This window comes from Taeniopygia guttata, chromosome 12 (assembly GCF_048771995.1).
Source record: "Taeniopygia guttata chromosome 12, bTaeGut7.mat, whole genome shotgun sequence".
NCBI classification, from domain to species: domain Eukaryota; kingdom Metazoa; phylum Chordata; class Aves; order Passeriformes; family Estrildidae; genus Taeniopygia; species Taeniopygia guttata.
Window position 1 is genome coordinate 16,270,850 of NC_133037.1, and position 17,776 is coordinate 16,288,625.

A 17,776-nucleotide genomic window follows, 5' to 3' on the forward strand; every position below is an offset into this window, starting at 1 on the left:
TCTTGGTAATCTCAATTTCCCTTTCTCTAATGCCTGGAGGAAATGAAGAATTCTTAATTTATCCAACTTGGCCTGTTAGTGAGCATCTTGTGGTTTTGTTCTTAATTTACTGAAAGAACTGTCAATTCTCCTTACCTCCATTTTTCATCCAACCTCTTTCTCATGATCTCTTATCTATCAATATCAATTTTCAGTGTTGTTCTTCCTCATTCCTTCCCTAACAATGCCTGGTGAGTGAATCCCCTCATTCCCAAGTCAGTCTTAAACTGCTTTCTGTCTTCATATTCTCAGCTGACTTTGTACTGGGCTTTAGAACCCAATTTAAACAGGTTTGTTTAGTACACAAACCTGTTCCCTGTCAATCTGCTTTATTTTACAAAGAACAACCAAGAAAATCACAACAAAGATTTCATGATCTTTTGTCCAATTTGTGTCCAGTTGTTTTCCTTATCTAGAAGTGTTCTGGGTAAGTGAATTCTTATTTTCTTGGCTATTCCTTACTACCAACCACATTTACCATTCAAATAAAGAATAAACAGTTCTGAGGTGATGCAGCATTAATTTGAAACTATTTCTTTAGGAACTCTATTTTTTTTTAAATTAGGAGTTCTGGTGAACTCATGGCATTTCTCTCACACAGTTGCAAGAAATGCCTAAGCTGCAGCAGTTACATAGCCAGAAGATGTGCTTTTCATACACCTCCTGAACTTGTCTTGAAGATACATACTCACTTCAATAACTTTACAGAAAAGCTAAATGTAATTAATCACCAGCTTTGAATATTTCTGATCTCTGAAACCACTTCAGATATTTGTGTCTTGTAACCCTTCCACTAAAATGTGCCATCCAAGTCTTCCTGACGTCCTGCAGGACTTTGTGTTCCTAAATGACAACTTCAGTCCAGTGGCACCTCCAGCACTGAGCTCTGTGGCAGAATTCTGAGAACATATTTTCCCACCATTCAAAAGTAATATGTATTTTTAAAAAGTGTTCTGTCATATTGGTTAAAGTCACAAACATTGTCATAGGGAAAGGGCAATTTGCTTTCCTTCAGGAGCAAAGCAACAATTCCTGACAAGTGCTGTGCATCCTGCCGCCACTGGCATTTAGCTTCAGAATGAGAAACATGGAGAAGCAGGATGTGCAAGGCCTCAGAGCACAACAGTTCTGTCAAAGAGATGAATACAGCATCACCCAGCAGCCACACACTTAGCAATGAAACATGAGAGCTAAAAGAGAGGCTCAAATATAACAACTTACAATTTATCAGCAAGAGCAGTGCTGAGCCTAATGACTGAGTAAAAAGTGCTTCAATCTCTGTTGTAACAGAGAGAAAAATCTCATGTGTTATCTCACCCATTGCTCTGCTAATGAGTGTTTTCCATGTTACATTTAACATCCTACAATCCTGAAAATATAAAAAAGTAATTTGGCTCTCACAACTATTCCTGCAAGGTTATTTTACAATGTAAAACCTCACTGCTCATTTGAGAATCCATAAAGTATTTAGCCACAAGTAAGGAGGATGCACTCCATGGGTTTTTGTTAAACGATAAAAAACAATCCCCAAACCACATTAAAAAAAAACAACCTAAAACAGCCTAAGTCACCAACATACCTTTCCTTCAGTTTTTATGAAATTTAAGGTAAAAAAGAACAGCTTTTCAGCTGCTTTGGTTCCTGAAATTGCCTCCTGACTGTGAAGAGATGTGATTAGACAGCACTGTCCTCTTGCATCTACAGACTCCGGCAGCAGTGAAGTGTGAAGTGAGTAATGGTGCTGGTCCTGAGCCCTGCCCAGGATGGAGCAGCACAGAGACAGTCACAGGACTAAGGGGTGACATAATCAGGCTGCTCTGGCAATTAATATTGCCTATTTGCAGTACTCCAAGTATTCAGAGTAAAAAAATGTACAGAGTAAACCCCAGAGTAATAAACCAATCCTTAGTTAGCAACTGATCTCACACCCTGAGTCTTCACTGATGGAATTTGCTACTGAGTAATTTCCATGCAGTACTGAAGGAAAACTCTGCTGTACTGGCACCATGGAGCATGGCAAATTAGGAACAAACTTTAAAAATTAGCACTACAGACTGGTGTACGTTCATATTTCTTATGCAATAATTCTTACTTCTTTCCATGAAATCCACTGTTGCACGGTGCAAATAATCCAAACCAGCAACAGCACCCAGCTTATCTACAAAACATGCCTTTGGTTTAAGGAAAAGTCACATCTTGCACACCAAACCCATCACCAAGCCATGGATCTCTCTGCCCCTGATCTTAAATGGCTGAAAGTCAGAACTGTTTTAAAACAGGAAATTAAAAGTTTCCTAGAAGTAGAGTAACACTGTAACAACATTATGCAGAAAACAAATATTTTCTTTGGAAGATATTAAGTGAAGTTCTACAACATAATTGCTGAGGCTTTTTTATTTGGATTTTTTTTTTTAGATAAAACAGCATCTGAGGAAGAGTTTTCATTCACATTTCTGAATTTTACATGCTGTTTCTCCCTCTACAGTTACATCACAATCCAAACCAAAATTATCTTTATTAGTCCTATTAACAGAGAATCCAAACACAGCTAAGTTGTAAAATGCATGAGTAACTTTACAGTTCACTAATGGCACAATTAACATTTCCAAAACAACTTCAAATTCATTATGTACAAACAGGACTGTAAAAATTACTAATAATAACAGCATTTGGAACTCACTCCAGTGAAAGAATTATACTACTTCACCTGCAAATCCAAATATTCTTATTCAAATGCACTCCATGCTTTCTAAGGAGCACTGACATTCAAGGATTAGTTTTGCTAAAATGAACTTATGCATTGGACTCCCTCTTATCTCCCCTTCTTTTGTGAGCTCAAAAAGTCTTTGCAACAGGACAAAGACGTCTATTATCTACGCAACTACAAACCCAGATTTTCACTTGGGTATTCTTCATCTGCAAATCTGCTCAAATAATCAAATAATGGCTCTCACAGACTTTCTGCACTCAGAGAACCTTCAAAGAGTTAACACCACATTACTTTGTAAATTGAAATAAAAATGCATCAAAGCATACCACTGCTTAGGATAGGAGAGACACTGTTCTGGTGGTCAGGGTGCAAATGAAGAAGACATTGAACTTACAACACCACTGGAAACAGAGAAACATGTAAGAATGAAAACATTTTCCCTTCTTTCCCTCCCACAGTGAAAACTCAGAGGAATCTCCCACAGAATTTCTTACCATTTTATAAAGGTCTGAAACACTGATCTGATCTGAATCCACAACCTCAAAGTCCTTCCGTGGAACTAAGTCAAGGCCCAAATGTCTGCAAGAGAAGGAAGGAGCAGTGTCAGTGAGGCACATGAATGGTCACCAGCACCTCCTGCATGTGCCTCCTCCAGGGCAGGGACACAGAAATACTCAGCTATTCCAGTCTTACTGCCATTGTTAACCATTAAACAATTCTAAAGAAAAGTTTAATGCAAATATCAAAAATTCCGTCTACAGACTTGTTACTTTTTGTTCACTGACTTCAGTGGAGCTCTGGAAATTAATGCAGGGGAAGCTTTTGGCCAATATGTTGCTGCAGTACTCAAAACAAGGTAATTTTGTACATGGAAATGCAGCAGCAAATAAAGTTCATACTCAGTTTGCTGTTGAAGTATTTGAGTAAGATCTTCATAATATAATGAAAGAGTTCCATTAATAGTCCTGTTCAAATGTGCCAATAGATTCCAAACCTTGGGAAGCTGCTTTGATATTCCTGGTGTTCATAAAACTTCATCCCCGTGTAAACACAGTAATTTTTGTAAGTAAGAAACAGTAACTGCAATAACAATAATCTTAATCTGTATTTGCAACACCCATAAAATGTTCTTAATTATTCTGAACAGAATTAATATTTTGGCCCAAAATAAATATATAAACTGATGAAAAAAAATACCAGTGCAAAGATGACTAGTTAAGGAATTCAGCTGTAGAGAAGGCAGTTCAGGTCACAGCTCTACAGGAGTCGCAGACAGAATAAGATATTCTTTACCCAGACAAATAAATGCAAACTGTTAATGAATAATTAGTAATGGTAGACTGCAGAACAAGACAACCTTAAAGGTGACAAACCCCAAGTTTTGCTCCATGGATCTTCAGTTTCTGAGGCACAAAGAGTTCTGAGCATTACAATAAAAAGCTACACTAAACACACATTAGAAGTACATTTTTTAAAAACATTAATTAACCATTTTCCTGCTTTTGCCTTATATAACTTTGATACTTCACTTCCAGACATTTTAGATCAAAATTCTCAACAGTCTTAAAGAAAAACAAAACAAACAGAAGAGGTGCCTCACGAATTATTGTGGCACTCCTGTCACAAACTATAAAAGAAAAGCAGAAGCCAATTTAATTTTGTAATCAGAGAGGGAAACATTCTGCACAGACTTGTTCATTTGATGGCAAATGAAAAATTTTATTGAGAAAAACCTCTCTGGTACTGTAGAGCAATTGTGTGGAGCAATAACAGAAGGCTCCAGGCAATCCAGTGTCTCTTTCTGAGCAATTGGCTTAAAATAACAGCTGGGGAGAACCAGCGGTTTGGAGGCAGCTCAGCTACCTTTGCTCACCACAGTGCTTTTAAACACTACCCACAAATTTCCAAACTTCATAATTATTTTTTTGAATCTTTGCCTAAGCAGGTTTTATTTTTTATTTATACTCCTAAACCATCACATCTCCAAAATACAGCTTAGCCCTGTTCACTTGCCCTGGCAGCACTGTATGATCATTGAAACTCCCTGCTGACCAACTGGAATTTCCACATTCTCAATTCTTTGCTCAATCAATTATATTTTCAATGGAAAAAAGGGAACAGCTTTCCTTGTCCAATGCAGTTTCATGTCAAATACCAAATTCTAAATTCTAATGCTACATTGTGAAAGTCATGGTTTCACACTTTGTTTTGATTAAACCTATCAAACACAAGTTATCTGTGGCCCAGGACCAGTATCTGAAAACTGCAGCTGCAACAATGAAAATGACTGCATCTATTTACCAAATGAAAAAGATTAAAATAAGGACACACTAGATAATCCTTACCTGCAGCTGCCAGTTGAGCCTACTTATCACAGGAAGTAAAAAAATATAATAAAAAATTGTAAAATCAGTTAGAAATCATTGCAAAGGTGTTTTTTAAATGTTAATGCTCATCAAATTCATTCATAGAAGCTTTCCTGAACGTGAGTTTCTAAACAACCTCCAAAACATCCTGTCACTCACATGTGTGCACACTCCCACCCCTACAGTACATTGATAAAGGGATTTCCCCTCAGCACACAGATATGAACAGATTATTCCCTACTAACATTTTCAAAGCCATTGTGTGTGCACTGCAGTTCCAGGGCAGTCACAGAGCTCTATTAAAGCTCCCTAGGAAAACCTGGCCAAGCCAATCCCAGCCTGATGAGGTTCTGTTCACATCATTTCAACTCTCTGGAGAGCTGGGGTGAAGCAGTGCCTGCACTCATTACTCAGAACATGACAAAAGTATTATCTTCTGTTTAATAATGTTCAATACAACTGCAGCAGCATCCCTGTGAAACTTATCTAATATCCTATTTTTAGTTAAATCCCTTAACACCATGGATTTTCAGCCCAGAAGATTCTCATTCTCTAATACTATGTTAATCCTGCACAACACTTGCTCCCAGCAAATAAGGGCGTCTTGGCTGGAGCACAAACATGCAGCCATTTACTGTGCAGGTGGAAGTTCAGGTTTGTACACTCAATTTGTATCCATTATTTTTTTGCCTGTGAAGGACTCACAACATAATGCTTGAGATGGCAATGACAGTCAGTGGCCCACTTTCCCTCTCTATTATCAAACACTGGGGGAATAGAAGAGCCCCAGCTGCCAGGCAGTATTTCTCCAAAACAGAGCATGCATAAAAATTACATAATGCGCTGGTTTGTTTATTTGACAGTTCCTGTCTCCACAATACTTTCTTTTACAAGCTAATTCTTGTGCTCTTTTATTCTGCCTTCACACTGAACTGCCCTTCAAAAATATTTCCCAAGCATACCTACAAAATATTCCCAAGCCTATCAATTACCTTTTGATTGCACCTGTTTGGGACACCTCCAGCTGGCATTTAGATATTCTTCCTCATCTACATAAAAGTCTTCATGATTTTCCTTTCTTTGGGGGATAAAAATTTTTTAAATCCACCATCTAAAATCTCTAGATAATTTTCTCTCAAGTAATATGAAATCAAGCCAACTTACAAAAATACAGGGTTTTTTAATAGTGAAAGGGATGAACACACATCTCAAGGTTACCTGGGCTTCTAGAAAAAATCAACTAAGGTTTAATTGTGATTTTGAGGAATAGTCCTAATTTCTAGTACGTTCACTTATTTACAATACAAACATGACAGCATTTAGAATTCATAAAACCACAAGTCAGCACAACAAGAACCTTGAAGAAATGTGGAAATATGCCATTTGATGTAAAAAAAAAACAACAACATCTTTCACATGCAAACTCAGTCCTGAAGAACAGATTGGGAGAGCTCATCACATCTCTGGAGGGTGCAAGATCTCATCCCCATTGCTCCAAAAACATCCACTTTACCTCAATTTTTTCAGCTTTAATTTTGACACTACCACTTTTTCTTTCATTCCTTCTCTCAGTATATCAAAAAGCCTCACTTAATATAGTTTGTATTTCTCTCACACAAAGATGGTGAAGGGAAAGAAAATTATGCTAACAGTGATTCACAAAAACTATGTACAGACTTTAAAATACTTTGAAGGAAATAAAAGACAGAAGTCCACAGAAAATTAAATACATGAAAAAAACATGTTTGTCAAAATGAGACTCTGCTAACACAACCCAACAGTTTGCTTGGACAGAATTAAGTTAAGTTATACAAAAAACTGCAGGGGTTGCAATCTACAAAGAAATTAGTAAAGTAGTGATGTGATGCTACATAGGAAATTATTTCTTAAAATGAAGATGAAATGAAGGTAAATGATCTTAGTAAGGAACTGATAAAAGGGAATTGCAGCAAATACTTCTGAGCATGGCAGTATCAGGCTACAGGGAGAGGTTATTCAGGTTTTCCTCAAGGACAGACTTTCAGCAAAGCTCCTTACACCTTCAATCCAAACTCAATCATTACTCCAAGCATATTCAGGAGAGGGAAAGATGCAGGACATTCAGAGAGAAATGGCAGCTGCAATTCTTAAAGGCATTTCTTCATGGTTGCTTAAGTTGGTCACTCCTATTTTTACCTCCTTTGATGTAATGATAGCTACTGCAAAAAAACTGCCTTTAATTCCCCGAACAAGTATCATCTGTACTTCTAATTCTTATCTCCAGATGCATTTTACTAACTTTAAGCTTATTGTTACAACACCACCAAAATGTCATTCTTATTCCTTTTATGTCAAGAAAATATCACAAGAGGATAAATCACTCCAAGCCCCAAAATAATCTAAGAGCATGAGCACTGAAATTCAGGGCTTTTTGAAATTCAAGACTGTGCTGACTTCACTAGATCACACAATTCCTGCCCTCCACAGTTACAGATGTCAGTAGTCAGTAGGTACTAACCAGCTGCTACAGGCTTTCCAGCTGCAATTCTGAGGTAGGAGAAAAATCATGACCTTAAAAGTGTGCTTCATTTTCTTTGTATGACAGTTTAAAAGATTTATTGCTAACATTTTGCCCTTTGTTTTTCTTCTTAAACACTCATTTGTACCTTTTGCCTACCTGTGGATCTTTCTGTGCAGAATTTATGGCAACTATTCAGAAAATTTCTTTTAATGTAATGATTTTAATAACATCTTATGGGAAAAAAAGAATAACCTTTGACTAAAAAGTAATAAAAGCCTACAAACTCATCTTGTTTATGGCTTTTATCAGTCAAAAATATCAAGGTATTGGTGGCTCCCCCTCCTGACTCTGTTTCTGACCCAAAACATAGAATATATATATTCCACATTTATAGGGAAGGAAGTGTCTTCCCTGGGTATGCAAGGAGACCTGGATGCTTTCTGGTAATCTCCTGACAGATGATACATTAATCTGAAAGAACCAGTCCTGAAGATCAGGTGAGGTGACCTCTGATTTTCAAGCTGAATTACTTTGAAGAAAGCTTCATCTGCCTTTCTGGCACACAAGGTATTGCACATACTGCTGCAATTAGCTTTTGGCACTGAAGCAGAGGCAGAGGATTCACATTTCAAATAGAAGCTCTGTCAGGCAGATTCCTTCATCTGTTTCTGATGCAAAAGTCTCCACAATGAAACACCTCTTCGTCAATGCAGAATGCAGCAAAAAAGCTGCATTCTGGTTTCCCATTCTAAGCAATAGTAACAGTTGAAAAACTTATCCATTCATGTGAAAGCAAAAACCTAAAGAAAAATTTCAAAATCAAGTATCTATTTTATTTGAAACACGATAGAAAATGAGATGAAGAACTGAAGATTCAACTTTATAATGTGACTTAAATGAGATGATAAATAGCAGACTTCAGCTTTATAACATTTGTTTCATGCTTTACAACTTTTTCCTTATTATTCACAGACCATTGGACACTTCGACCATTGGACACTTCCAATAGCATTTCTGACTTCCATAGATCAATATTATGGCCAATTGTATCAGAGTGAAACACTGCTAGAAAGCAGAGGTATTTGCAATATTTTGTATAAAATCCAGCAAGATGAGCAGGAAAGAAAACAGCAGATAAGATTTTGGCTGTGCAAAAATACACAGAGAGATGCTTAAAAGTGCAAGTCTAAAACCAGCAAGGTGCTCATCTGAAGGTACCAAATTCTGATAGGGAAATACAAAAACCTCTGTAGCAGCAATATCAGCCCAGCATGTGTACAAATTAAGCTACTTGGGGGTAAGTGGAACAAGGAAGAAAGCAGGAAACAATGAATGAAAAAAAGGATGAGTCCATGATCTTCCATTTGTACAGGGGAGAAAGAATGTGTAAGCAACAGAAAATGGAATGGCTATAGGAAAGGGCAATCAGTATTGTGCTAGAAAAATAATTAGCAACAAATAATTAGCAATACAGGGGTTTAGCAGCAGTTATTGTAAAACAATATTCCCACATTTTAATAGGCCAAACTACAGAGCAAAACTTCTTAGTATTTACAGTAAGCACACAAGACTAAGCAAATAGAAGGTTTGAAAACAATCTAAATGAGCTCTTTCACAAAAAAAGAAATGTGTAGCTATTCATTCAAGGAGGGTATATGTCCCTTGATTTCCACCAGCTCCTACCAGGACACAAGGGATGACTTCCAGAGCCACTGCCAGTGTTTTTAAAGGAAAATTGTACCAGTTTAACAAAGTGAAAAAAAGCAGTAATTGGTGATGACAAGTATGAGTTTCATGTTTCCATCACTCCTTCCAAATAATAGAATTCATTAATGATCAAGGTCAGAATGAAAAGAGTCCCTCACTAAATAAGAAAACATGTTACATATTAGATGTGTGAGATTACTGTTCCTGAAAGCTGCTTGGCAATGGAATATCTCCTGTTACATTGTACTGTCTTGAGAAATTACAGGTCTGCTCAAACTGCAGGGAACTCAATCTTCTCAGACAACATTAATGCACATGAACAACCTTTTTAATTTCTTTTATTTGCAAATCTCAAGTAAGACAGAACAGCAATTAACACTATCATAATACGTGAGAAAGGTCAGTACTATGTGAATATGTCTATGAAAATCATTAATGTTTTTAGCAGATTAACACAAGCAGTAAGCTTCATGCTAAAACTCATAGAGAGGGGGGATACAAGAAAGTGGCAGAACTCTTCTAGAAATTCTGTGGAAGAGAGTGATGTTGCAGAAACACCCCCAAAGTTCCAGACATTTAGATTTAAATATTGCATGTATCTCTGATAGCATGCATCTCTTTCTCTAGGGAGTTCAATACCTGCAGTAAGAAACAGAGGGGCTTCTTTGCCCTAAACAAGCATCCTGAATAGATGAATATAATCCTGAACATATTTATGGATTTCGCTGAGGCTTCTTCATAATTGTCATTCATTAGATATACCTTTATAGTTCAAATTACCTTCCTATTTAATGGTTTTATATCAAAAAAGGTCTACAGGCACCTCATGGAACAACCTATTCTCTTCATTGCTGCACTGCTCTCCGCTCTCCTCATCTTTTTCTTCCTCACAGCATTTTTGCAGCTTCTTATTGCTAATTTGATCCATAAACTCTGAGCAAAACCAGGCAGGCATAATGCTCAAAAACAGTATCCTGGTTCCCATTTACTCTACTGAGAATAAGAATGGAAAATATCTGTAATTCTGCAGTGCAGAAAGACTTGATGCAATCTACTGGTCTATGTCCTTCAGAGCTTTCTTTCAACAAGAGAGAAATGAAGCACAGCAAGGGGGTTGCTAAACCTTTACCAGGGTGTTCAGGTATGCCACTCAGAGGGGGTTTTGAGGTAGGTGACCACAGAATGGAATCAAACAAACACAGCTGAATGACAAACATTGGATTTTCTCATTAGCTGTCAACTTACAGACTCCTCCCCACTCCCACATGCTCCTTAGCACTAATCCCACTCCCAGAGGGGAAACTCTGTTTGCCTGAGAGTGTCATATATGTCATGCACAGCTTACCTGTCTGATCCACATCCAGGACACACAAGTCTGACCAAGGGCTGGTTTTTGTCTAATGGCAATCACTTCTGTGTGAATGAATCACAGTTGTCTTTGCCTTTAAAAGAACCTCTCCACAAAATCACCATGCAGCTGACCAAGGAAACCAAACCTCTGAGAAGCATCATGATACAAAAAGTCTGAATATCACAGCCTCAGCTCCCATGTCCCTGGTTAACTGTGAGATTGTCTACTTTTTGCACCAACCATTAAAATACTTCCTCAATGGAAGGAAAATGTGTTTTAAATACCTCTGAACACATCCTCACAGGCCTAATATTCTATAGGTTGATACCAAATAAGTGAAGTGACCTAATCCTTTTATATGTGCAGGGATCCCTTGGAAAGGTCTCCTGGTAAACAGCTCATTTCACACCAAGAGCAAAACTCCCTGTAGAAGGCAATACATTCAGGAAAAAGTTATACTTGATTTTCAAATAATCCCAAGTTCTCCCTGTGCACAAATACTATTGGAAAGGAAATGTGTAGGGTTTTTTGTTAATAAAAGTTACTTGAGAAGAATTAGAAGAAACAGGACCCAGTACTTACTCATTGCCCCAGTCCAGCCTCACTGTGAGGTGTCTCTTGACCTCTCGCACCTGATCCTGTGTCAGGTGCCCGGAGAGCAGCTGCCTGCGGAGGTCTATGAGCTCATTCATCACATGCCGCAGTTTGTAGAAAAGATCTACTTTATGTTTCTGTAAAGGCACATTTTTGGGAGGAGAGGGGAGGAGGGAGAGAGAAAAGGAAAGAGGCAAGGAGGGGGGAAATGCAGGGGGAAAAGAGAGAGGGAGAGAATAAGTTTAGAGAGAGAAAATGTGAGAAAGAGAGAGAGATTAATAAGTTACCCAATTTTCATTTAATTACCCTAGAGGAACATCAATCCAGTTTTTGTGAGCCTTAAAATATTTACATCAAAAAGTAGTGTTAACTGATGCAATTCATACTAAATAATTTCTTATTCCTGTGGTTTAGGCTCAATCTGCTAAGAGTCCCATTTTCTGATGGAACCTAATGCTAAATAAAGAGGATTCATTAGACACAGCAGGAATCGCTTATTCCAATCATACAGAAAATGTAAAATTTTAGATTTAAAGTGATAGAGGTGAAAAAGTTTACTTCTGTCAGCACCTAGCTGGATGGCTCTGAGCAGTCAGCAACAATGAGTCACCACAACAAAAAAGCATTTTTAAATTATTTGTGATATTCCAGTCACTGAAGTTCAGCCAGGTATGAGAGGGGGTGGGTGTGTAAAAATTCATTACTTGGTACTCGAAAAAGGACGAAAGCAATTAATAATAAAATCCACCAGGAAAACTACTTTGAAAGAGAAAAATTACCATAGATAATATAACCCTCTTGTCAGTAAAGACAAATAAACAGAAAATACCCCCCAAAACTTCCACAACTAACACTGTAATATTTTTCAAAAGAACTAGCATTACTCAATTATAGAAAAAAACCCACTTCACCAAAACCAGACAGAAGTGGAAATATGTTTTTGCCCTGCAGGATATAACTATATGTGAATTCCCCAAAAAGGAAAGTTTGAGGCCATCAACCAAGACCACCCATAAGATAAGATAAAATAAGGACATGTGTCCAAACTAATCCACTCTGTGCTGGGTCAGGACTGTGTGTCAAGGGGGCTCGTCTCCATCCAGTCCCCAGTAGTGCATAAAACAGCCAATGTGCCACGAAAGACAAACCCAAGAAGGAAAACAAGGTCTCCGGATACAGCTGGATGCTGTTCTTTGAACAGCTGAGCTCCATCCCCACTGCTTTGCAAAGCTTGAAGTGTCTGAATCTCACTTGGGAAAACACCAAGTAGACGGACTGACATGGAGACCTGATCAGCTGGCACTGCCTTGATCACATCTCTGCTTGTACATGAGTGGGATATAAAAGCCCTCTAAATACAGACACCTGCATCCACCAAGATTACATCTGATAGAGGAACATCCACAAAGAGAAACATAAGTGTTTTCTGTTGCAACACATTATTAAAACAAGTGTTTTTCACTTGTTTACCAAAAATAGCTGAGATGAGATGAAAAAAGAACTTCCACCTACTTGAGTTTGTTTTCCTATAAGACCACTAGATCTGCACGACTTAGGAAAACAGACATCAATGCAATCCATTTTCATAAGCATTTTTAAAATTTCTCTGAACCTTATTACACATCTGTTTTGCTGAAGCAGGTTAAGCACAGATGGCATCATCAGTTGTTCCTATCAAACAATTTTGAGATGAAAAGATGCACAATCTTTCAACTCTGCATCAATAATGGTTCTGGTCCCACTTGAAAGAAAGAAAAACAGACACCAGACCTAAAAGAAAGACATAAATTTCTGGGGCTGAAAAAAATTTATGCAAGGAAGATAATCATGCATAGCTGATAAACTCATAATGACTCAATTTTTTGTTAGGTTTTATTACTAAATGTGATCACAAGTAAATCCTATATAAACTGACAATGACAGTAGGTATGGGAAATGTCCATTTTTATATGCTATTTGTGTGGACAATAAAAGGCTGCCACTTTTTAAAAAGTCAAGATGAAAACAATTGAGTTTGGTAGTATCAAAATAGCAAATTAGGTCTATTTTAAGAATAAAACAGTTGGGAATGAAATTATCATGAGAATCAGGTCCCAGACCATGATATTCAGACTTCTCAGCTAAACCTGCTAAGAGAGCCACTTTCTCACTCTTGTAATGATGGTTTAAGATTATCAAAAATATCTGGACCATGGTCCAGAGCACCATGCTGGTTAAATTACAGTATGTTCTATGGTTATGTTTAAACAGTCATTTTATACAAGTCAAGGAGTACCAGCAGTACTTACTCTAAAATACAAGTAAAGGGGGCTACAGAACACAAGTGTTTCACCTGCTTTAAACTGAATGCACAAAAACACAGGGTGTCCTTCCAGAAAATCCAAGGTCCAGGGCAAGGAAGGGAGGAAGAGAAAGTGGAAGAGAAAGACAGCAGAGCTGTGGCTGTGATCTCAGGGAAATGGTTATGAAGAACCATAGATGCGAGATCCATATTAGTGAAGGAAAATGCCCATGAGAAAGGAGAGCTAGACTAGAGTTGAAAATGGCTTAATTCCAGGCTTGGAGGCAAAAGGGAGTTTGAAGCAGTCAAAAACCAGTTTCTAACATCCCTCCTCACACTATAGGAGCCCAGGGACTAATGAGCTTCACATGGGAGAGAAGGAAAGAAGATGATACATTTTAATGACTCCTCTCTTTCAACATAAAAAAAAAAAAGCCTCTTCAAAATTTAACACTAAGCTAAACTAATCAGATTCCTACCCCTGTGTAAAAAACCATCTAAAACAGATGGCCTGGGATATCACAATTAAGAAACACCTCTCCGTCCCCGTTTCCCCAATTTTTTAGTATTAAAATACTTCAATTTATTAGTTAGAGTAGCAGCATAAAGAAACCTGAAACTTTGTCATCTTGTTAGTAGTTAAATAAAAGATGTGCAGGTCAGTCTGATGTGTAAACATTCATTCTGTTTCACAGTAAATTTTTATACAACTTGTAATCTCTAATTTTTTCAGCTGGCTTTATCGCAAGCTCCCAAGCAAGGAGCACCTTATCAGTCCACCCAGAATGACCTGCTGTGTGCATTTCTAAACATATTTGGTAAATCTGGAATATATAAGTAAGAATTTCTGCAGAATTTTTTGGTAATAATTAAAATGAGTCACAAAGAATCTGAATGGCTTTAACGAATTGGGACTCTCCTCACAAAGCAGCACAAGTCCTCTAACATGTCTTGTTGCCTCATTTTACTATCCCCGATACAAAAACATTTGCTGTATTTCTTTGATAATGAACAAGTCACACTCACACTAATCAACGTTTGGATAATTTCAGCTGTGCAGCTATGCATCAAAAAGTGGAATTCTGGCAGTATTTTTTTTTCCCCCTTTTAATGACTCCTTATTAACTCTGTGGAGTTCAAAAGCCAAAAGATGGGTTGGGTGTGGAGCTTCCCCCACTGCCCCTCTCCAACAGGCTGGGGCAGGGGGAAGAAACGACAATACCTGTGGGTGGAAACAAAGACAGGGAGCTCACTCACCAACCACCATCCCAGCACAACAGAACTCCCTTGGGGAATTTATTTATTGCCTATTTCCACAGAGTTGGGATGGGAGATACAAAGACAGAAAGAACCCTGTCCTTAAGCACCCCCTTCCCAAGCCCAACATTTTTTCCCTTTACTCCCAACTCCTCCATCCTTCACAGAATCACTTCCTCCTCACCTTTACAGGACAATGGAGGGGTCAGTCCATGGTAGCTCCTCCCTGCTTCTCCCTCCTCCTCCCAGTTTTCCCCTGTGCCAGGGTGGGTTCTGCCCACACGGATCCCAGTGTGGATCCCAGCGCTGTTGGCTGTTCAGGTGCCCCTGCTCGGCTGCAGTGTCTGTGGGGCTGTTTCTCCCCTTTCCCCCTGCTCGGCTGCAGTGTCTGTGGGGCTGTTTCTCCCCTTTCCCCCTGCTCGGCTGCAGTGTCTGTGGGGCTGTTTCTCCCCTTTCCCCCTGCTCTCCCTGCCCCAGCGCTGCTGCCCAGCGGCTCCCCCAGCCGGGATCGGCCTGTTCCGTCCCTCAGGCCATGCCCGGGGCTGACCCCCGGCACAGGAGCTGCGGCTCTCCGCAGGAACCCCAGCGCAGCCCAGCTTCCCTGCGACCCCCTCGGGTGGCTTTTGAAACTCTGTCACTCTTCTCTAAATAAATGCCACATAATGTGAAAATATCTAACAGACCGGTATATTACAGCAGATGACCTATTTATAGTCATTTTCTTACCATGACTTCATTTACCACCACTGTACAGTCAGGATTTTGCCTCTCTCAAAGAGCAGTCCCTTAAGACATTTCCTATAAAACTGCCTTAAGCTGTAATGGGGGAGAAGGGCGCAAAAATTATTTTCCTTATAAAAGCAAGTGAGTAGCTTTCCCCAGGTTCCTTGTTATGGATTTTGGTATCTACATTAGATATTAAAGCCTGCAAGCACCGTCAGCACATGAAAGGAAATACTACAGCTAGAAACAACACTACAATCCTGCCTTTCTTCTCAGTTTTGTCAGGATTATTTTAATTAAGCAATTTACTTTATATTAAAACTCTGCTGGAATTTAAAGCTCTTTGCAATATTTATAGCTTAGTCTTACTTAAAATCTGTAGTATTATTACCATGAAAACCTTAAACTTCACCTATCAAATTAGAGAGTATTCATCAAATGCCTTTTGACCAATAAAGATCAGACTACAGGTCAATACAAAGTTGTCTCAAAAATAGAAAAGAGCTAAAAATTTGTGTGGGAGATGTGGACAGTACACAGGTGTCCTGACTGGCACCCACAGAAAAAGCAATTTGAGAACACAATTAATACTTGCACATATTCATCAGTTCTCCATATGTGCCTAGACAGCTGCTCCTCTTGGATTACAGAACTATAATGGACTTTAAAAACTGTTAAAAAATACAAACAACAAATAAGTGAAAATAACATTGAACAAGACTAAAGTTAAGAAATTACAACTTCTCCTAATTAAAATGACGAACTTCATTTACAAAGGGTCGAGGCAGCATCCTAGGGTTTTCACAAGAGGCTGGGTGTGAGCTCACCCTCTCTCACCATTAAACACCGAGAGTCACTGGATCATAGAAATGTTAAGGTTGGAAAAGGTCTCTACGATTGTCAAGCCAAATAAACACCATTAGTCTTCCAAATCAAGTAACAGACAAAGAAAGGCATCTCAGTTTAGGTTTATTTTCATTCTTTTATCCTGAAAGTCTCTATTTATTAGTTCTCAATTTATTCATAAGGATGCATTATCATGATTGTGTTTATTTTGTCTTATGAATATTCATAGCTTTCAGCTTCAAACAGAAATTATTTACTCCAATAAAATTCTACCTAAATTGATTCTCTACTGTATTCACAGAGGGCATTTCAATTTACAGTCTGTAATAAAGCCCAGTTAATCAGAGGGACAGAAAAAATAAGTTCTTCAGACTTTTGTCATTGAAAATGAGTAAAATAGCTTAAAATACTGACATGTGACAAGGGAAGAACTTAAGGAGTAAAAAGAATTATGTAACATCAATAAAGAAAGAAAAAGCAAAGAATAACTGACAAAACAAAGCCTGTACAAGATAAGCAGAGATGCTGCTACAAGCTTTTCCTTTATATTAGATTAAATTACCTGCCTGAATTACCATATATCATACTTCAGTAGTAATTTTTTTCTAGATATACCATGTCCTTATGCTTCTTCCAAATAGCTCAAAAGCTGAAAGATATATTGAATTTACATCAGTAACTTCACAAAAACATTCCTTGCACCCTTGGCAACAATCCAAGGAGAAACCAACAATCCTGGCTTTTCCTGAGCTGCAAAATAAAACTAAATTCTCAGAAGAATGAAGCCTGTGATAGAAAGCCCTAAATCACAGAGTAGCTGATTGGATACAGGCACCTCACACTAGGAGGTGCAAACTTCTCGCCCCTCCTTATTTCCCCCATTTCTCCTAAATATATTAGAAATTCCATTTGTGCAGTGCTTGTGCTGACCTCCCCCTCTCCTGAGGAGGATATAATATGCTTTACCAGAAACCTTGTGCAGCAAAGCAATAACTGGATTGCCTCCAAAATAATTTCAGAACTCCATTGGATTGGATTGCACATTTACCAAAAAAATTAAATGCATTCAAATTCTTTACGATAAACCGAAAACAATGGTTTGTTCTGCTCCAAAATCAAAATGGTGTATTTAAATCAAAGCTATCAGCCAATACATCCAAAAACATGGTGATATCTTTTATCTGCTGCAAACCAAACAAATACTCTACAGCCTTTCACAGCTTTAAACCCCTTGCAGAGGGGAGCCCAGGTAGCACTGCAGCAATAGTGGCACTTAAGGAACAGCAGGGCACAATCCTCACAATAGCAGCAAAACTCTTTTGCCTTGAAAATGCTTTTCCTCAGATCTGCTCTGAGGGACAGTGGGTAATATTTAAGCCTGTTGTCACAATGCTCTCTATTT

The 17,776-nt window shown here is 38.3% G+C and overlaps 1 protein-coding gene across 8 annotated transcripts in view; it reads right to left on the minus strand.

The window, feature by feature from the left end:
• DOCK3 (dedicator of cytokinesis 3) overlaps window positions 1–17,776 on the minus strand; it is a 182,950-nt gene that overhangs the window by 113,060 nt on the left and 52,114 nt on the right. For all 8 annotated transcript variants that reach the window (XM_030282933.4, XM_030282932.4, XM_072935013.1 and 5 more), the window contains exons 6-7: window positions 11,256–11,404; window positions 3,244–3,328 (exon numbers count right to left, since the gene is read on the minus strand). In XM_030282933.4, the coding sequence (XP_030138793.1) occupies window positions 3,244–3,328; window positions 11,256–11,404 (234 nt within the window). The remainder of the gene's footprint in view (window positions 1–3,243; window positions 3,329–11,255; window positions 11,405–17,776) is intronic.